Source organism: Podarcis raffonei, chromosome 14 (assembly GCF_027172205.1).
Source record: "Podarcis raffonei isolate rPodRaf1 chromosome 14, rPodRaf1.pri, whole genome shotgun sequence".
NCBI lineage: Eukaryota > Metazoa > Chordata > Lepidosauria > Squamata > Lacertidae > Podarcis > Podarcis raffonei.
Window position 1 is genome coordinate 37,059,742 of NC_070615.1, and position 21,563 is coordinate 37,081,304.

General features: G+C 43.1%; 1 protein-coding gene across 1 annotated transcript; it reads left to right on the forward strand.

Annotated features, from left to right (window-relative positions):
• Positions 1-350: 350 nt before the first annotated feature.
• ATP6V0C (ATPase H+ transporting V0 subunit c) lies at positions 351-20,509 on the forward strand. Its single transcript, XM_053364734.1, has 3 exons — positions 351-453; positions 16,341-16,524; positions 19,627-20,509. Exons 1-3 carry the CDS (start codon positions 369-371, stop codon positions 19,829-19,831), a joined length of 474 nt encoding a protein of 157 aa, XP_053220709.1. The 5' UTR covers positions 351-368; the 3' UTR covers positions 19,832-20,509.
• Positions 20,510-21,563: the final 1,054 nt, after the last annotated feature.

Below are 21,563 nucleotides of genomic sequence, written 5' to 3' on the forward strand. Positions count from 1 at the left end.
CTGGGTATTTAGAGCGAACCGCGAGCGCAGTGGCGGAGCAGCAGCTGCAGGACGAGGAGGAGCGACGGAGCCGGAGAGCGCCGCTGCCAACGCTAACCAACGAGGCCCGCCGTCTTTGCAGCAGCCTCCGCCGCCTGTCAGGACGTTTGAATACCGCTTGGCGGTAGAGGACTAAGCAGCGGCGCTAGAGGACTTAAGGAGCCCCGTCACCCGCCGCTGCCGCCGCCTCTTGCAGCTCACGGCCGCCAGCCCTTCGCCCGGCTCAGCTTGGCGCCGACGTAGCCGTCCTCCTCCACCCCCCTTTCGCTGCTTATTCTTATTTTTTAAAACTCTCCCTCCCCCCGCCGGCTCGGTGCATCTCAGCAGCCATGTCGTCCGCAGCCACCACCGCTCCTCCCGAATATTCCTGCTTCTTCGCCGTCATGGGTGCCTCGGCTGCCATGATCTTCAGCGGTGAGGCTGTGGGGTATTTCCGACGAGGACCCACGGGTGGGGCTCGGCGGTGGGGGTTTGGTTGAGGAAGGACGTCATGTGAGGAGGCTGCTGCTGCTGCTGTTGTGTGGCCTTGCGTAACTGGGCTGGGTGTCATCCTGATCGCTGCGGGGGGGAAGGCGCTCGGCTCAGCCAGGGTGGCTCTGCAGCAGTTGGGTGACTTTGTTCCAACCCACCCACTCGCCTCTTTTGCACATCCTGGGAGGAGATCCTGCCGCAAGCGGGGAGGGGGACAAGTGGGATCGTTATACAGTATTGAGAGGGGGGTAGCTTTGCCTTGGCCAAACCCTGAGGCTCTTTCGTGTCTCCATGAGGACATCTCCTGGCTGCCTGTTTTATATATGTGTGTGTGTCATTTCTTCCCCACCCCCCTCCTATGCTTTAGGGGGAATGGGGGCTTCCATCCCATTTCTCCCAGCACCTTCCTGCTCCTGTTGTGCAATTCTCCACGAAACCGTCTTCCTTGTCCTGCCTTTGGACTTGGGAGAGGCAAGAAAGGCGTGGGCACGGGGAGGCGGCAAGTCTGGCATTACCTCTTTCCCTCTGCCAAGGTGTTTCCCCTCTTCCCTGCCCTACTTGGAGAGGGAATGATCTAGTGTCTCCCCTCCCCCTGCTTCCCAAGGTTGGCAACCCCTCTGCAGAAAGCTTGTGGGGTGGTTGGGGAAAGGAAGGAATTATTGGGCGGGGGCAATAGGGGATGTGGTTCCTTGACTCCTTTCTCTGCTTGGGTATGGAGAGTGCCTGCAGGCATACTGCTGATTATTGGATTTTTCTTTCTTTTTTAAAAAAGCTTTCATTTAAAATTAACTGGGGTTCCCTTTGCTTACAACCTGGGAGGGGCAACATGTATTTAGTTTCAATATTTAATCTGCCGGCTCTATATTGTATCCTGGTCTTCAGTGCAAGAGACAGCAGGTGTCCTTCCTTGCTCCAGCCTGTCCCAGTTCCAGGGCTTGGCTTAAGCGGCCTGCCTCTCCTTGTCTTGCCATTCTGTGGCCGCAGGAATGTCCCTGTCCAAGTGATAGGGGAGAGAGGGCAATGCGGGGGCGAAATCCCAGCCCAGCTGGACGTGCTCTGCCTGTCACTTCCGTTGCTTCAGTGTCTACCTTTTTCTACTTAATTCTCTCCCTTTTTGAAGGTTCTCAGTTCTGCCTTCTGTAGCCCTACTCCTACCAGCTGGCTCATCCGGGGTATTGGCAGGAGGGGGGAGCAGAGGCAAAGAGAAAGAGAAAAGGAGACTACTGCTGTTTCGGAAAGCAGAGATGCAAAGGGGCAATGAGGGTGACGTCATAGGGGAAGAGTGTCAGCTGCTAGAGGAGCCCCTGGCTGGCCATGTGACTGCAGGGAGGGAGGGGGTTGCAGCCTCTGCTTCTTCACTACATGCCATCCGGAGTGCTAAATTAACCTAAACCTAGGTGATTCCATGCAGTCATGATTCCATGCGGTCAGTTCATCCAGGCCAGTGAGGCTGGAACATCTTCCATCTTGTACCAAGCAAGCACTCCCACAAGGCAGTCAGATGGATGTGCAGCGCTTGGATTAACTTGCTGTCTGCCGGTTGCAAAATCTGGCTTATCCTTGCTGAGATGTAGTATGCAGCTTGCCCTCCAAAGTCCTATTGGGGTTGCTCTGGAACTGAAATGTTGTGTTAGAAAAAGACCTGGGTGAAGCTATCTCTACACAAGACTTTCCTGGAGGTGTCATTTTTGAATCTGTATGTTGGTTTATCAACTGAATGCCAGCATATTAAACTGATACACCATTCTGTTTAAGCGGAGAGGACTTACTTGTGAAATGCAAATAACACTCTGCAAGGGCTACCTAAATTTTGAGCATGGTCATACTGAAAGATTCTGTATTGGATGGGAAGTGGTGGTTAAATAATCAGAGTCCTTAATAAATAGCTCTTGATGAATAAGAGTGCTAGCCAGCTGTGACAACAAAACTGTTCTAGTCTCTCAGTTGCAGCTCCTTCCCTTTCATTTCTTTCTTTCAAAACTTGTCCATAGCACTTGTCCAGAAGTCCACAGAAGTCTTTAATTGCTTGACCACTAAACAAAATGAGCTATGTCAAATTGCCTTTAATTCCACTTTATAAAGCACCTACAAATGTAATGTAAATGTTTTTGGAAGAGGAATTTCAAAGTTTTGTTACTAATTGAAAAATGCAGATACACTAAACTTTACTGCTTTCCTTAAATGTGTAAGGATAATCTAGCAAGCACTGCTGCTGCTGTTATCTGTAGTCATGTAAAATATGCTTCTTGCTAAACTATTGCTGCTGCTTTTAAGTTTAATAAGGGGGGTCTTGACGCCCATGTACAAATTGCATCAAACTACCAGCATGGCTCTAACTAGCCAACTATAAAATTCCTTGTGCTGTTTAGGTAGCAATTGGAAGTAAGTTCCATTAGAGTTGAGCATAACTTGAAAATAATCATCCATATAAGTTGGCCTCCAGGAGAATCTCCTTCCATATAAAGCTCCACTGAGCTATTGCACACCTGAATAGTTCTAGAGCAGGCTTCCTCAAACTCGGCCCTCCAGCTGTTTTTGAGACTACAATTCCCATCATCCCTGGCCACTAGTCCTGCTAGCTAGGGATCATGGGAGTTGTAGGCCAAAAACATCTGAAGGGCCGAGGTTGAGGAAGCCTGTTCTAGAGTATCCACTGCATTACTTTTTTAAAAAGGGGGGGGGGGAGATGCATAGCTCTTCCTCAAAGGAACTCTAGGCTGTTCTTTATTCTCTCCCCTTTTAACAACCCAGAGAGGTAGGGTTACACTGACATAGTGACTAGCCCAAGGTTGAAGCTTTACGGTTGAGTGGAGACTTGAACCAGAATCTCCCCAGTACTAGTTAGTCATTCTAACCACTACAATATTCTGGCTCTCATTAAGACAATTGCTGTTTCTTACCTAGCACACCAGTACTTTCTGATCAAGTTAGGCCACTGATTTTGTCTTCAGGAATTATTTTACTGAAATCAAATGAAATTAGCATATGGGCAAAAGGAAACTTAGCAGTTAATAAATAAATTCCCACTGTACATGAGAAGATTGCTGAACTTAATATGACTTCCTTAGCAACTTTGTGCAATAGGCTAATTTCTACACTCTTCCCCCCCCCCGGGGGGGTGTGAACTTGAATAAAATATTGGGGAGGGGAGGTAAGCCCAGCCCCGCATAATCTATCACAGTGGCAGTGTCCATCAACTGGGGGTGGGGTGGGGTGGGCTTCCTCAAATATTTTATGGTGAGGGATCCTGGCCCCTAGGAATTGGCTCCTCTGCTTCCCCCTGTCATTTATCCAGCCATGCAAGATGCATGATCAGAGTTCAAGGGCACATTCTAGCCAAGCAACATTTCCCTGCAGAATAGCTACATACAACTGCCTCTTATCTATTCTGGCAGAGTGTGGGGAACTGGATGGGTTCTGTTCCAGTGGAAACTGGTTGTGGTGGGGTTTCCAAATTGTGTTGCCAGGATCAGTGACTCTGAGAAGGCCAGTAACAACCAAAGTTGTCTTGGGAAGATGGCTTGTATACTGTTTTCCTCTCAGCAGTGTGCTGTTCCTGTATAAAGCTGTCTTTTAAATGGGCCCAACAGACCAAGCTGCCCCAGAATCCTTTGAGGTAGATTCCTTATCTGACATGCAGATGTTCCTAGTGATAACTAAATGTAAGAAGCATTTATATAGGGAAAGGGGTTCGCAGATGGCTAGTCTAGTAGTCTGAATGCGTGATATTTCAAAATAGTGTCCCAACTGTAGTCCCTTAAAGCAGCAAATGGAAAACTTGCATTGCAAGCTCATGTTGTCAGTAGCACCCCAAGTTGAGTTGGCTATTGAGTATTGTTCCCTGCATTGGACTAGACCTGCATTGGACTAGACAAAGTAGCAATAAGGTGTGAACAGTTGCTTTGACAGACTTGTTCTAGATCAGATCCGGTCGTTGGCTAAACACCTGGACGTTTTTGTCCTGTTGTGAAAAGCACTGTTGAGAAAGCCTCTGCCAGATAGATGGCTGTGTTCATATGTTGAAAAGTGGTTTGATAGAACTTGCAGATTGCATCAATTTGTGGAAAGGTATTCATGATTAAAACTGTGTTGGACAACCATACATAGTTCTTGGTGGATGTTCTGTTAAATACCCAGACACCTTAACTAGCAGTCTATTAGTGAACTGCAAATGGCACTGAATGCTAATCTTCAGAGAAGCAAGAAGCTAACTTGTCAAAGGCTTCCATTCCAGAGACATGGATATGCAGTGTCTTAAGATGAATGACTTAGTACCTGTTGGTTTGTCATTGAACACTGCCCTGGCACACCTTAAATAAGACACTATGTCTTAGTTCCTCATGAGCTGTGCAAGACCAGTCTAGTACTACTAAGTTCAGGCCTTGTTCTGTGCTAGCCAGCTTGAGACAGAAACCATGTTGTATAAACACCCATATCTTGGTCCTGTACACACTAATTTCTGATGATAGTAAACAGCTTATAAAACTCATTCTGGTCATTGCTGGCTAACCTTGTGATGGTGCTACCTTTCTGCTGCAAGTGCCATCATGACCTTCAAGCATACAACCATATTTTGTGATACTTATTTGGTGACTGATCTCTAATCACAAGGCTTGTGGGTTTTCCCTGCTTCATTGGATTATCAGATGCTTCTGAGTGATGTGATTATCTAATATTTCCATGTAACATAGTTAGACTCTATGGCAAAAGGAAATGGGTGACAATAATTTCCAGTGGTTACAAGTACTACATACTGATCCATGTTAACTTCCTACTTGATATAATCTTCCTTGTAATGTGCATCTATCTTTAGAAAGGTGAAACCTGGAATTGCCTGGCTAGGGAGCACATTTCTGCTCCCAATATGACTAGCTGCACAGCTTTTAAAAAAAAATCTCTTAATTGCTCTTTAGCTGGGTGGATTGTGGAGAAGAATAATGAAAGCAAAACTTAATGTATTACAAGAGCTTTCTGGACTGCTTTAAAGAGGCAGAAGCTGTTAAAATGGCTTCTTCTCTTGTAATTTCCTGACCAACAAGATTGTTTGACTAAACTTCACAGAGTTCTGTTACCAAAAGCGGATTGTTACAAAGCTTAAAAATAGCATTACAGTTAGCATGGACTAGCTTACTAAAGTCGGGTATTGCCAGATGTTCGGATTGGTCATAGACTGTTAACATCTCATACAGTATTCTAGTATACCAGAAACAAACACACGAGATTGCACGCCACGTCTAAATTATTTTATTATTACTTACTAGATTTATATACTGCCCTTCATCACAGGATCTCAGGGCAGTTCACAGAGTAAACATACAAGGTAAAAACACAAATAGTTAAAACGAACAACAAAATAACACACCCCCCCAAAAAAAACACACCATGTAGAATATTAAGCAGCCAAAGGCCTGGTTGAAGATGACATAGGAGGGATCCGCTAGGAACTTCATATAAGCAACCATTAACACCATATGTTATACTCTGGCCATGTCAAACTGCACTTTAGGAAACTTCTAGAGTTCTGCAGTAGATAAGCATGTCAGTAAAACGTAGTTTCATTTTTTCCAAAGCTGAGACAGACAAATGAACATGGATTGCTGTGATCATTGTCCTAATGTGACTGTCACTTTGTCAAGTGTTTCATTCTGCGGTTCTTCAATTAAACCATCATCCAATAGTATGTTGGTCTACAAGTCTCCTTTCCACAGAAATGAGTAAAAGCTTTGTTTTCAGCCCTGGCTGACATAGTTGCATAACAGCTAGTTCCTATTGATGATGAGATGGTGTTCTTGTCATCCCCAAAATTCTAAGTACTGTAAACTGTAGAATATTTGCAGATCCTGATTGTAACTTGTAAAATGGGTGGAAGGTGTGAAGGCGAATGGATGTCTGACTTTGGCCTCTGGAAGCCCTACAGAATGCTGGTCTTAGCTTTCCCTAGGCTTCCGCGCAACTAAGTGACCTACTCATAATGTTTTATTTTAAAAAATAAATGAGGGTTTGTTGGTGTGAATACCAAGTAAGGTGTGCTGAACCAGTCCAAAACACATTTGCTTTTCTGATCTTGACATTAAATGTTCAGATAAGCTTTTAAGTGATAGCCTGCCCTGCCTTCCATTGGGGATCTTTGTGCCAGAGTTAAGATGGCGGAGAATCTTTTTGAAACACAGTGCATTCTTCTCCCAAACTTTGCAAACATCTGCCAATACTAACTTGGATCTTCATGATCCACAGACAAGGAACTGTCTATTACTACCACTTGAAGTGTTAAGAGAAGCTAGAGATGTATTGTTGACAGATGATCTGCAACCCCAGAAAGCCAGCCAGTTTAAGTACCTGTGATATTTCAGCTTCTAGCTTTAAAGCACTGCACATGCTTGAAGCCCTCTCCCCCACTCTCCAAAAAGAACACCATATGCTCTTTCAGGCATAGGTCCATCATTCACTCTACTTTAAGCTGCTAATCGAAGGCCTCCTTTCTTCTCTCTGTTAGTGATCTCCAAACTTGCCTAGCAAAAATGGGATGTCTTGGCTTACTGTTGCTCACAATTTGAATGAAGGTTTGCGTAATACATTTTTGCCTAAATAAGAACTGATAGAGCCAAGATCTTTTTAAGCTTTTATCTGAATTCCCATGTGCAAGAAATGAACTGTTTAACACCCAACTGGGGGTTGGAGGCAGGGAGAGAAAACAGGAAGAGTCCAAAGATGGGCAAGCTGATTCTTTGAATGTTTGTGAATGGCAAGTTGCTGTAAGAAACCACTGAGAAGTCAAAGTCAGGAATTAAACCTTATTTCTCGGAATGCTTTACCGCTTCTCCTTTGGAGCTTGTGGCATCGCTTTGCAGGTCTAGAATGTATCCTAGGGTTCGCGTCTTCAGTCCTGGCTCCCTACCAAACCCCGACAGGTTTGGCACACACACAGGAGAGTCACCCTGAACGCAGCCAGATCCCCCTGTCCCGAGGATTTACCTCCTCGGGTTTTGAGGTTCGCAGAGCCCTAGCGTGACCTCTTTATGCCTCACAAAGTTCAGGATCTCCCCGGAGAGTTGATCCTCCACTCCTTCAAATGGCAAGAGGAAGTTGCAGAGTGCTTTACATGTTGGGTGGGGCACAAGTCATGGTGTGCTAGTACTCCACATTCTGGCAGAATTAAGATAAAATTACCTTAAATCTGTAAGTAAGTAAATTTGTGGCCATGAGGACACATCTAAGTCAAATCTTTAGAAACAGGTTCTCAGTCCTATAGGTAGAATGGCAGTTGACTATGGTGGGGCAAGTGGGAGGGGGAAGGAGGTTGAGTGCTATGTTAGCACATCTTTATGCTACAAAATCCTGCTCAGGTTTTTCCAACAGCAATTAAGTGTACATAGCAGGCAAATAAAACTTCAACTTTGTAATGCTAGGAAATGCCAGCTGCAAAACCCACAACAGAAGCTTTTAAGTTGATGGATGAGTATATATGTTATGAAGTGTATGGTATGCCTACATCCTTTTTGTGTTGCTGTGTCTTCATTTGTATGGAAGTGTTCTCTTTAATTTGCAGAAATGAATCTAGACTTGCTTGCTACCTTGATGGATTTCTCCCAGCATGTAGAAGTCATGCTACAAAGCAGGGTTTCTTCCTGTAATTACAAGCTTTTTTCTAACTAGACTAGAGCAATGAAAAAAATATTAGGTTTGCTAGAAAGCTGCTATAATATAAATCCATTTCCAAATAGCAAGAGGCTTGGCTTCCAATATAGACACCTGTACTAGGGCTGAACTAATAAAATGTAACTGGATGATGTACTCCAGTAAAAATTAAGGAAGACTTGTATTTGTATGTTACCAACCTTCCTTAGACCTGAGCAGGCCACTTAAATATTTTCAAATGGCTTGTCCATACATCCCAGTTAAAGCCATTTCTGTCCAGTTCCTCATCTTAGAGCTCTGCAAGATTTCTGACAGTTTTTCAATCTAAGGTACCTAGCTGACCTCCCTGTTAACTCTTGGTGCAAGAAGGTTTTCCCTCATTCAGATTAGTATTAGTGTAGTCCTCCTAACTATTGTGGCAAGGATATGCTCTGCTTGAACATGAAGAAGACTATCTCCTAAATCTGTTGTCATATGGACTCTTGACCAAAGGCTGCCTTACTGTCGAATCAAGGAGAATGAAGTGGCTAGATCATTTGCCTTTATCTTGTCAGCACTTTCTAGATTATGCTAATAATTTTTGATTAAAATGAAGATTCTGTTGCAGTGGGACTTTGACTTTTAAAGAATTGCGTCACAAAACCAGTTGCTACTTTCAGAACCTCTGACTTGAGACTGCCACTGAAAACACTTAACTAAAGTATCTTCCTTCTCAAGCAAGTTAGAGGTTCTGAAAGTAGCAGCTGGTTTTGTGACTAAACTAACAAGGCTGTGTCTTAATTCTTTAATCCTTCTATAGATCACAAACTTCCTGGCATTCATTCAATATTCCACCAAAATCAATATTCCTGCATGAAAGCTGTACATGGCTTTACACCATGTGCCATTAAATATATTATCAGAGCAGTGGCTACTAGAATAACTAAATTAAGCAGTTGTTTGGAAGCCTCCATTATAAAACCACAACTTCACATACTTCATCAACAAAGCTTTAGCAACTCTGTGCAGCAAAGACTGGGCAAGCATTCAAAACTATTCTCATGGTCATGGTATGCACTGTATAATTAAAATTCAAGCCTCTGACAGGAAAAGGTGGATTCTACAACCTGTGTAAGATTCACTGTGTCTACTTGCACATTTTTTTCCCCAGTTTCAGATACGCAAAGAGTTATTTAGGACAGAGTTGTTCAGCTGTTACTGTGCCTAGCTAAATTCTGCCAGTTGCACTTCTCTTGTGACTATCATCATTTGTGTGCTTAGTAATAAAATTTCTACAGCCAATTTTTATAGCAGTGCATCTTCCAACAGGATTATCCGATATCAGAAAAGTGGGAGTTGCTTGGCCTTAGCCACCCTTTTCAAGGTTCCTTTCCTCTACAAGTTAACTTGGATCCTAAATGGCTCCTCTGTGTAAGGGATGGAGCAATTTTTGCCAACCTCAACTGCAGGCCCCCCCCCCTCCGTTCACAGCATATCTGTGTTACTATGTATTTGCCTGCTAAACAGTCTGTATGGTGTCGCCTTCTCACCATCAAAAATGAAGAAACCTGGGTCCATAGAGCTATTAATCAAGACTTCTATCTTCTCTAGCACAACTGTTCAGCAAGTATAGATTTAGAAGATGGTAACAAGTCCATATGACTAGTCATATATTTTTGCAAAACTCTTGGCTTACATTTACCTGGACATATGGAGGATTAAGTACTTCCGTTCAGGGTTCAAAATTAGCAGGGCACCAGGTGCATATCTCCATTTGCGAGCACCTCAAACACTGCTTCCGTTGCTACTATGAGCGGCAAAATCTGGATTTATTAGAGTAATGGCTAATTTGGTGCATGCTGTGGGCAGCCTTTCTGTACTTTTGATTGGGACACTGTAGCCCAGTTAACATCACAATAAATGATGGGTTGGGGCAATTGAGGGGGGAAACCACAAGCTTGTGTTCAGATGAAACAAGAAGGCTGACTTGCTTCATCCACCATACAACAGAAGTAGGGAGGACCATAGCAGAACTTTTGAACAACATGCACCATACGGTTTTTTTAATATCTTCTGAACCTGATGTTGTTTGTAGCCTAATGTGATTGTAATAGTATGATCCTAACTATGTCGGTAGTGAGGGGAGAGAGACTGTGTTGGCCAGCAGGTAATGGTTTTTTCCACTGGCTTTGCCCTACCCTCCAGCCCTAAGAGTCTTAATAAGAGCTGTATCCAGAGGGAGGAGAGAGGGGAACTTTTTGCCATCGGGGTGGTTGGTTTCACCTGTGCTGCTACACCTCCAGCCTGAGGAACCTTCAGAAAGGAGTTGCTGCCATGGGCATTATATGTATACATATTTTAATAAGCAGAATAGAGTAAAAGTTTGAGTTGTGGGGTGTGGGACGTGTGTATGTGAACCTTGCAGTGCTTAGTTTATTTTTTGGCTGCTATTTGTTGATGTTAATATTGTTTTATAGATTATAAATGCTGTATTGATTTGTTAGTCATAGAATAGGACCTTTGCTTTAATTGTGACGATCTTTTCTTGTTGTTGTTTTGTTAACTGTTGTCGTTTCACTGATGATTTGTTAATTATTCCACAAGATTTATGCTGTATTTCTGATGTTCTGATGTGTTCTATCCTGTTATTTGTAAGCCGCCATGGGATTCATTTGAATGAAAAGTGGCATAGAAATATAATTAATCAAATCAGTCAAAATCAAATATGTCAAATGCTTACATAGCAATGAATGCAAGAGAGTCATTCTAATCTAACATGCTCTTGCTGTAGCTCATTATCATAGGGTAGATCAACTTAAAGCAAGCTTCAAATTAAAAGAATGCACGCTGATTGCTTGATGACAGTGGTAAGGATGGTTTCAGTATTTTTTTATTCCTGTCAAATGAGCCTGCTAGATCAAATCAAGGGTCTGTGTAGCCCAGCATCTCTCTGACAGTAACTAATCAAATACCTCTTGGAAATAAGCAGATCACAGAACCAACACTCCCCTATTGTGTGTCCCCAACATCTCATATTGAGGGTTAATGCTACCTGTTTAAAAGTTTGTTTGCATACCAGGATGCAAATAGCTATCACTATTAAGGGATTTATTTCCCAAGCAGCAATCTCCAGTACCAACTGCTTGTAAAACAGAGGTTTGAAAAGTCAGTTTGATAATGGAAAAAGAGTATTCTGTTCAAAGGGTGGGGGGGGAATATTCTCAAACATACGTAAGTGCCTAAAGTAGCCCCCTGGATCCTTGCCAAAATTTGTTAGAAATTTAAAACAATATTACTATTTTGAAAGATGCACAATGTATTGCTTATGTAACTGGAAACCTGCATTTTTTTCAAGCAGTATGTGTGCAAAAATACACCTGTTGTGGGGAGGGGAATTGCTTCATTGCACCAGTAAAGATCTTCATGTCATTTCACTTCTATTGATGCTCAATTACAGATAACTTATTTACCCACCAACCATCTGGTACTTCAACTAGCTGTTCTAATTTAATGTCCAGAAGCAAGTTTGTCCAGTGAGATGGGAAGTGTTCTTGGTGATTAGGTGGTCACAATATTCACAATTTGAGAAGCGAACAAAGGTGGTGGTTAGATGACACTTGGATAAAATTTTAAATCATCCAGTGGGTTCAGACTTCTGCCAAAGCTACCACCTGAATCCCAATAATAAATTGTAGATTCCTAAGAAATAGAGGAAAACAATAGAATGGGAAAAACCAGAGATTTGTTCAAGAAAATTGGAGATATGAAAGGAACATTTCGTACAAAGATTACCATAATAAAGGACAAAAGTGTTAAGGACCTAACGGAAGCGGAAGACATCAAGAAGAGGTGGCAAGAATACTCAGAGGAAATCTACCAGAAAGATATGTATGTCTCGTACACTGCAGGTAGTGTGGTTGCTGACCTTGAGCCAGAAATCCTGGAGAGTGAAGTCAAATGGGCCTTAGAAAGCACTGCTAATAACAAGGCCGGTGGAAGTGATGATATTCCAGCTGAACTATTTAAAATTTTAAAAGATGATGCTGTTAAGGTGCTACACTCAATATGCCAGCAAGTTTGGAAAACTCAGCAGTGGCCAGAAGATTGGAGAAGACCAAACTACATCCCAATCCCAAAGAAAGCTCCAACTACCACAATATTGCACTCATTTCACACGCTAGCAAGGTTATGCTTAAAATTTTACAAGGCAGGCTTAAGCAGTATGTGAACCGAGAACTCCCAGAAGTGCAAGCTGGATTTCGAAGGGGAAGAGGAACCAGAGACCAAATTGCAAACATGCGCTGGATTATGGAGAAAGCTAGAGAGTTCCAGAAAAACATCTGCTTCTGCCTAATTGACTATGCAAAAGCATTTGTGTCGACCACAGCAAACTGGCAAGTTCTTAAAGAAATGGGAGTGCTTGATCACCTCATCTGTCTCCTGAGAAATTAAGAAATTAAGATTGCCGGAAGAAATATCAACAACCTCAGATATGCAGATGATACAACCTTCATGGCAAAAAGTGAGGAGGAATTAAAGAACCTGTTAATGAGGATGAAAGAGAAGAGGTCAAAATATGGTCTGAAGCTCAACATCAAAAAACCTAAGATCATAGCCACTGGTCCCATCACCTCCTGGCAAATGGAAGGGGAAGAAATAGAGGCAGTGAGAGATTTTACTTTCTTGGGTTCCATGATCACTGCAGATGGTGACAGCAGTTACAAAATTAAAATATGCCTGCTTCTTGGGAGGAAAGCAATGACAAACCTAGACAACATCTTAAAAAGCAGAGACATCACCTTGCCAACAAAAGTCCGTATAGTTAAAGCTATGGTTTTCCCAGTAGTGATGTATGGAAGTGAGAGCTGGACCATAAAGAAGGCTGATGCCAAAGAATGGATGCTTTTGAATTATGGAGTTGGAGGAGACTCTTGAGAGTCCCATGGACTGCAAGATGATCAAACCTATCCATTCTTAAGGAAATCAGCCTGGAGTGTTCACTGGAAGGACGGATCCTGAAGCTGAGGCTCCAATACTTTGGCCACCTCATGAGAAGAGAAGACTCCCTGGAAAAGACCCTGGTGTTGGGAAGGATGGAGGGCACAAGGAGAAGGGGACGACAGAGGATGAGATGGTTGGACAGTGTTCTTGAAGCTACCAGCATGTGTTTGACCAAACTGTGGGAGATAGTGGAAGACAGGAGTGCCTGGCGTGCTCTGGTCCATGGGGTCACAAAGAGTCGGACACAACTAAATGGCTAAACAACAACTAGACAACCATCAAATTGGTTGTTTTACATATAGCATTGGAAATGTATCTAGTAGAGATTTGACTAGGTTTTGAGAGATTTTAGCTATGGGGCTAACATGCTTTTGCTTATACAGTGGTACCTCAGGTTACATACGCTTCAGGTTACAGACTCTGTTAACCCAGAAATAGTACCTAAGGTTAAGAACTTTGCTTCAGGATGAGAACAGAAATTGTGCTCTGGTGGCGTGGCGGCAGCGGGAGGCCCCACTAGCTAAAGTGGTGCTTCAGGTTCAGGTTAAGAACGGACCTCCAGAACAAATTAAGTACTTAACCTGAGGTACCACTGTATTTATTACAAACCTAGTTCTGCAACTCATATTTAAAATTATATTTAAAAAGAAATCAATTTGCTTCCTTTTTTTTTTTTTTTAAATCCAGCCTGCTTGCTGCTTTTGCTTGCCATAGCCTATCCACACTACCATGGGAAAATGCTCAGGCTGGTGGTGGCGAAGACAACAGCCAACCTCTCAGCCTTGTCTCTGGCCAGTTGTAATAAGTCCAGTGGACAAGGCTTGAATAGATGCCTGTGGTATTGGCTCATGAATGTGACGTAGAAGGATGAGGCTGTCCAGTGGTGGTTGTCCATTTCTCTTGGCTGCACAAGCAGGCAAGGAATGCTAGCTAGCCTTGCCATTCAGAAAGCTGAGTGCCAAGCAGCAGAACAGGGCAGTACTGTGACATGAGTTTTCTGCAAGCTTGGTGCCACCATGCCTTTTTTTAGTGAGTAAAGTGAACTGAAACTTTCCCTAGCTGATTTTCTATGCTTGTGAAAGTGTCTGAGCAGACGTTCCTAACATAAAGCTGCCACAAACACCGCTGGCACTTAACTGTTGCCAACACCACCTTTCCAAAGGAGAGTTTTATGGTCGGGAAGAGCCAAGTGCTGCACTACCCCAGGAAAGTGTCATGTAAACATGCTGATGGCTTAATTAAGGCTTAACTTACAGCCAATAAACAAGCTGATACCTAGCAACCTTACTACAGGTTTCATGTTTAAGAACTTTGCTCCATTATATGGTTATTTACGCAGGTGAAAACTACTTAATGCGATTAAGACGGAACTTTAAAATTTCTGCATTCCTGGGATGAGACTCAGGAAGAATAGCCTTACTGCAATTTGGCAGTGCAAAAACTACAACTGTCATAACATGTTACTGTCTTTATTTTAGTTTCTCCTTTCTGATTTTCCTTTGAAGTAGATCAAAAGGACCTGTACATCAAAAGCACAGATGAGCTACATTAGATCAGCTTAAGGTGTTGTACTAGATTTACTAGTACATTTGTGGTACATGGCTCAGAGGCTCCATTGGTGATGCAGGATTAAATCAGCCAGCTCTAGTGATGAAGCCATTTTGGCACAGAGTAATGTAGGTGGGATCCAGGTGGTGCTGTGGTCTAAACCACTGAGCCTAGGGCTTGCCGATCAGAAGGTTCACGGTTTGAGTCCCTGTGAGCTCCCGTTGCTTGGTCCCAGCTCCTGCCAACCTAGCAGTTCGAAAGCACGCAATGTAAGTAGATAAATAGGTACCGCTCCGGCGGGAAGGTAAACGGCGTTTCCATGCGCTGCTCTGGTTTCGCCAGAAGTGGCTTAGTCATGCTAGCCACATGACCCGGAAAAACTGTCTGCGGACAAATGTCGGCTCCCTCTGCCAGTAAAGCAAGATGAGCGCCACAACCCCAGAGTCGTTCGCGACTGGACTTAACTGTCAGGGGTCCTTTACCTTTACCTTTAATGTAATTGCAGCATTCTGGATCCATGAGCTCAGGAAGAGGGGCAAAACACTACTGTAAAGTGACAATCTATCTAAAAAGTCCTGAAGCCATTTAATACTTTAGCACCAGCAAGTGTCTCAAGTGAAACTTGTCATCCTTTTATCTAGGAGGATACTGTTTAACTTTCTACCTTAAAATAGGGGCTTAGGGCTGAATGCGGGGGGCTTTGTATTTTCTGGGGAAGGGGGTGTCAAGTGGCTACAGACGTTCACCTAAAAATAACAGGCTGCATTGACCTAAGTTGGTGGGGGACACGGAAGCTGAGGCCATGTTGTAAAACAGTTAGATGCTGCTATTCAGTGCTTCCATTGCTGCATCAAGAATGTTGGTTGTCCTCATGCCTTGAGTGAAGGCATGTGTCCATCTGGGGATCATAGTTAAACCCTAGATCAGGCATAGGCAAACTCGCCCCTCCAGATGTTTTTGGCCTACAACTCCCATGATCCCTAGCTAACAGCAGTGGTCAGGGATGATGGGAATTGTAGTCCCAAAACATCTGGAGGGCCAAGTTTGCCTATGCCTGCCCTAATCAGATTGTAGTCAGCCAACCTGTGCAGTAGCTAAAACGTATAGTCTTGTTGCTGTTTACACAATAACTCTTGACACTATGCTTTGTCTACCGTTTCTACTTCTAATCTACTGGGGGTGGCCCCTAAATTAGAAACAAATATCTTAGTCATAGCATGTGGATAATATAGTATTGTGGTCTCTCTGAAACCTTGCTTGCTTGGCACATTGTACAGCAAGCCTGACTTGTAACTTGTGAAGCTACATTGCTGCTCAAGGCACACAACAGGTCCTGTTAAAAAGCTGCTGATGGACTACATGGTCAGAAGTTTAGAATTTTTTAAGATACTATTTGTAAAATAGTACTGTGCTCTCTGTATTGCTTGCATGGGTATTCTTTGTTATTTGAAATTAGAAATCAGTTTAAAAATTGTATTGTATGACATTCATACCCTCAGTGTGATTTTGTATTTTATTCAAATTATATTTTTGCATGTTAACCAAAGTCCAAGATAATTTTACATAGTGCTGATTTCTGTGCCAATATTTTCCTTTGTTCTTTTGTATTAAAAGGGTACAGTAAGCTTGGCAAGACTCACCTCTGGCTTTTCTCTTCTTCCTTCCAGCATTGGGAGCTGCCTATGGCACAGCGAAGAGCGGCACAGGCATTGCAGCCATGTCTGTTATGCGGCCAGAGCTGATCATGAAGTCAATCATTCCTGTTGTCATGGCGGGTATTATAGCAATCTACGGCTTGGTAGTGGCAGTCCTTATTGCCAATTCCATCACAGTTGGAATTACACTGTACAAGTAAGTTTTCTTTTTGAGTCCTCTGCATTGCGAGCTGTGCTGAAATTTAAAAGAAACGCTGAAATTTAAAAGAAACACTGACATGGCCAGTTGACATGTCAGCTGCAGGTTTCTCAGTGCCTCTGTAGTACAGGGGTCGGCAAGGCTTAACCAGCCTGGGCCGCTTCACTCCCCTGGAGATCTCTCAGCGGGCTGGATCACGTGTGTGTGCGATCTGGCGCAAAGGAGGCGTGTGCATGCACATGTGCAAACGCTATTTCAGGAGCTTCCTGAAGCCGATAGGAAGCCCCGCCAGCACTGCAGAAGTGAGTCCCTGTGCCGCGCTGTGCCAGTTTAGTGCAGCGTGCAGGGACTTGCCAAGCAGGCGGCAGGGTTCAGAGCCGGCTCGGAGGCCGGTTAAACTACCTCCGTGGGCCATATCTGGCCCCCGGGCCTTAGGTTGCCAACCTCTGCAATGTAGTATGTGGGAGTACATCTGTAATAGAATCCTCTTCTCAGTTCCTTTAAGGTGCAAAAAAATCAAGACTATTCTATATGCAAATGATAACCCTTATTGGTTATGTTGCCATGCTTGGCTAATGATAGCGCCATTTCGAAAACGGTTGCCATGTAATGTTTGGCAGCACTTGCATTAATATGTGCTGCTCATAGCTGTTAAAAACCTGTGGGATCCCATTTATTAAAGGCCCCAGCTATTTCCAGGTATGTCCTTGTAGGGCAGTGGTGTCCAAATGGGGACAGCACAACAGGCTAGGTTTTTTTTTTTTTTTTTTTAGGATTGAAGTTGTTGAGTTTTTTAAGGGTTAAAGTTGTTGAGGATTTTACCCCAAGAAATTAACCGCCACAGGGGCCGGATTAAACCGACCGGCGGGCCGGATTAGGCCCCCGAAACGACTTTGGACATGCATGTTGTAGGGTATACTCAACACACAGAAGCATTGCTTCAAAATCAACCCATCTTGTTCATATTGAGCCTGGATCAACTTTGTATAAGTACAGTCAAAACTGCAAGCTCAAGGAAACACTGGGCTTTATGTGCTTAAAATGGTCTATCATTACTTAATATAGAGTCCCTCTGCTTTGAGACTTAAGCTCTAGCATTGTGATAGAAAGGTGTTCAGCCAGCTGCATTCAACTCTCAAATGCCTTCTGGTAATAACTGGGATAAAAGGTATCATTTCCAGCATGCTGGGGCGGTGGGGGGATTTTTTCTGAACATCAAGCCCTCATGTAATAATACTGCAAACTCTTTCAATTTTAGCTTTTCATACAGAATGTTAAGGCTATTGTTGAAACAATAGTACGAGGCCCCCTCTCTTGATCTGCAGAACTGACTGCTCACTTGAGCCAACTGGGCTGTAGTGGGTTTTGAAAGCTTGAGGGGCTTTTCTACCGAACTTGCACCCCCCCCCAAGTCTTCAAACCAGATAAGGCAAAATACTTCAATATGTAATAACTCTGACATGTGGTGCAGTAGTGAAGCACTGAATTATTCAGTGATACTTAATTTGAAGCATGTCTGTAAACCAATCTCTTGCTGCTACGCTAGACTTAAACAGGCACGGATCCTTGCATTATGTACCTAGAATAAGCTGAAACCCAATCTTTGTTAAACTTTCATGAGAAGTTGTAGCAAGCCTGTGACTCCTACCGGGCATATCTGCCCTGTAAGGAAATAATCGGCCATGAGTGCATTGTCTACTATAGTTTGTTTTAACTGTGGCTCATTACTAGAACAATAGAACTAAGATTAATAGGAACTGATGAGATCATGTAAGAACCTGCATGTAGTAGCTGATGGCTATCTGGATGTCTAGTTAATAATCCATCCTAAAAAAGTTATTAATAACTTGCCAATAACAATTATGAATGAAGAACTTTATTGCTAACAAAGCAAAATGAAACAAACAAAAATATTTGCACCAATTTTGTTACTTATTCCGTATCCATCCATTTTGGGCTCTTGACTTTTCCTTCAGGGTTTTCCCTCTTGGGCTTTGGGTTGTCACTGTTGAAGATCTGCAGACTCAGATGCAGGCTATTCCAAGGGACTTGGTTCTCTAGCATAAGATCCAGACTTTAAAGCAAAGCTTGTGGCAACAAGATTGCTTTTGTTAGGAACTCCTGAAAGTAGTGAAAAAGTAGCCACAGAGCAGTCTCCAGAGTCTATACAGTGGTACCTCGGTTTACGAACTTAATCCGTTCCAGAAGTCCGTTCTTAAAGCGAGGTGTGCTTTCCCTAATGAGGCCGCCTGCCGCTGCTGCCCTTCTACTGTTCAGATTCTGTTCTTAGACCGAGGTAAAGTTCGCAAACCGGGACACTACTTCCGGTTTTGTGGAGTTCGTAAACCGAATCGTTCATAAACAGGACTGTTCTTAAACCGAGGTACCACTGTATAAGCTAATTGTGGGCTACCTTGTCCTTTGCTTTTCAAAGGGGCAGGAAATTGGAACTTCCTGCAACTAAAATTGGTCTGCTTGGCAACAACTGTGAATGGCTCAAAATCCCTCCTTTATATTATTTATTAAATTTATATCCTGCCAACAAACAGCAGCAAAGCGATGCATTTAAAAAACCAAAGGGTTGTGTCCAGCTAAGTTCGTCTCAAGAGTAGTTGCAGTGGAATTAATGGGCCTAATTTAATCATGCACATTTTCGTTAGCTTTACTCTGAGCGGAAATTAGTTTGATAGGACAGGGTGCCAATTAAAACCATTTAAAATCTCATATCCCCACAGTTTAATAGTTAACTAATAATTAGCAAGAAGGTGGTCTTTGCAGTCCTGTTACATGGTTACTTGAAACTGTTTAACTGACTTCTTAACAAAGCTCTTAACTGAGCTGATTTAGAATAGGAGGAAAAACTGCTTATCGCTGCACAGCAGCCATAACTTGGGCAGAATCTTATTAAGGCAGAATGCTTGCATAGTCTAGGAATGCTGATTTGGCCGAAAAGGCTTTCTAGGAAATTTCTGAATGGGTTTGACTTGCCATTCCTAGAAGAACAGTACTAAGCTGTCTCAATGTGATTGGAGTTTTTTTGTTTTGTTTTGTTTTGTTTTCCCCTGCTAAACTTTTGTCCCCCTTGTCCTTCACCTGCAGGAGCTTCCTTCAGCTGGGCGCTGGTCTGAGCGTAGGCCTCAGCGGGCTGGCTGCCGGCTTCGCCATCGGCATTGTGGGTGACGCAGGCGTACGGGGGACAGCACAACAGCCTAGGTTATTTGTGGGCATGATCCTGATCTTGATCTTTGCTGAAGTCTTGGGTCTCTATGGCCTCATTGTTGCCCTTATCCTTTCCACAAAGTAAAATTAAAAAATCAGAGTATGATGTGTTTAAAAAAAAAGTTGAAAAAACAAACAAAACTAATCTCCAGAATGAAAATGGTCTCTCCACAATGTGTACAGTTGTCATCAGTTTGGTAGTTGATCTCTTGTAAATGCGCAATGTATGTTAGTGACTCGTCTGTCTTGTGTGTACTTCAATATTAAACAGAATGAGCTGCCTCAAGCCCTCTAGGCAAGGCTTGGGGAAGCACATGTGCAATTTTCCATCCATTCTGCCATTAGAGTACTTTATGTATAAATATGAACTAGAAATGGTAACTTTTTTCTCTTCACTGGATGTTTTATTTATAAGACTTGACATGTTCATACATATGGAGCAAGAGTTTTCAATTTCCCATGCTTATATATATTAATCTCATATATAGGTAGATTAATACACTGTGGGGTTAATTGTAAGTGCAGAGAAATCCTTGGATGTAATTTGAATTTCAAAAGATTGCTGTCGTGTCCTGGTATTGGAGTGTGAGACTGTTTGTGTTTATACAAATAACAGCAAAATGTCAGACACTCCTGTGTTCCCAGTAGTAAAAATAAAAATAAAAAATCTGTATGCTCCGGCATCAAAGTTGTGCACCCAGTGTTGGGTTTCGCAGTTATACGTTTCCAGATAATAAAATTTCCTCCACTACATCATTGTAAAGAGGTGTGTCTTTGTGTGGTTTGTCTGAAATGCAGGCTTTTGAAACACTGGCTCCACCTAACCCTCTGTGTGTAAATGCAAGGACACCTTAAAAACCGCCTGGAGGTCAATAAACTAGTCTTGATTTCCCATTGTCACCCTACTTCCTTGTGCATATTTTTGGGGAGTATGGCTGTAATTGTTCCAGTTTGCTTTTTTGGTGCTAGGCATAATCCGCTTTGTACTATGGGTCTCTTCTCTGCACAGCAGTTGGCACATGGGCAGCAGCTTGTTCAAAGGCATGTCTGTGGCATGCATAAGCAGGACTCCACCCAATTGGACTGTGGAAAAACAGGCTTCCTGATCAGATGAAGCCCTGCCCTCTATTCCTCACTTCCATATATGAGTTTCAGGACTGTCTTGACTACAAAATATCAAAAAACTTTGGACTTGGGTCCAGTGGTTGAAAATGCACATTTTACTACTGGTGTGCGTCTAGTTGCAACCACATGGAGATTTCTGGGCACCAGGTTGGCAACCACAGTTTAAAAACCTCTGCCTTAATCCATAGTTATTTCCATTTCCCCTGTGTGCGTTGTAAGAGCAGATTACAGTCAAGCAATGTAGTTCAGATTCTAGCATTGGAAAGGGACCCTGAGGATCATCTAGTCCAACCCCCTGGCAAATAGACAGGTTTCGGTTGCCACAACAGAATACGTTTAAGGTGTCATTTGGCACCTAGCTTTTATCTTTGACTTTTTAACAGTACTTGGATCCAAACAGCAGTAAAGCTCCAAGACACTTTGGTTAGCAAAGTGAGATGTGCTTTTGTTCAAGGAGCCAACGGAAATGCCATCACAAATGGCTTTGCATTTAGTTCTGGAAAAAGCTGTTTTGTTTAAAGTGGGGGGAGGGGAGAGAGAATGTACTGTTTTTCAAGAAAACCTAGTACTAAAGCCAGTGTGGTTTCAGATGCATGGGATCCTTCTCATGGCATACATCAGCTTTGGGGAGCCTGCTTCCCCCACCCCCTCCCCAGATACTGAACAAGAATTTTCATCAGCCTCAGCAAGCA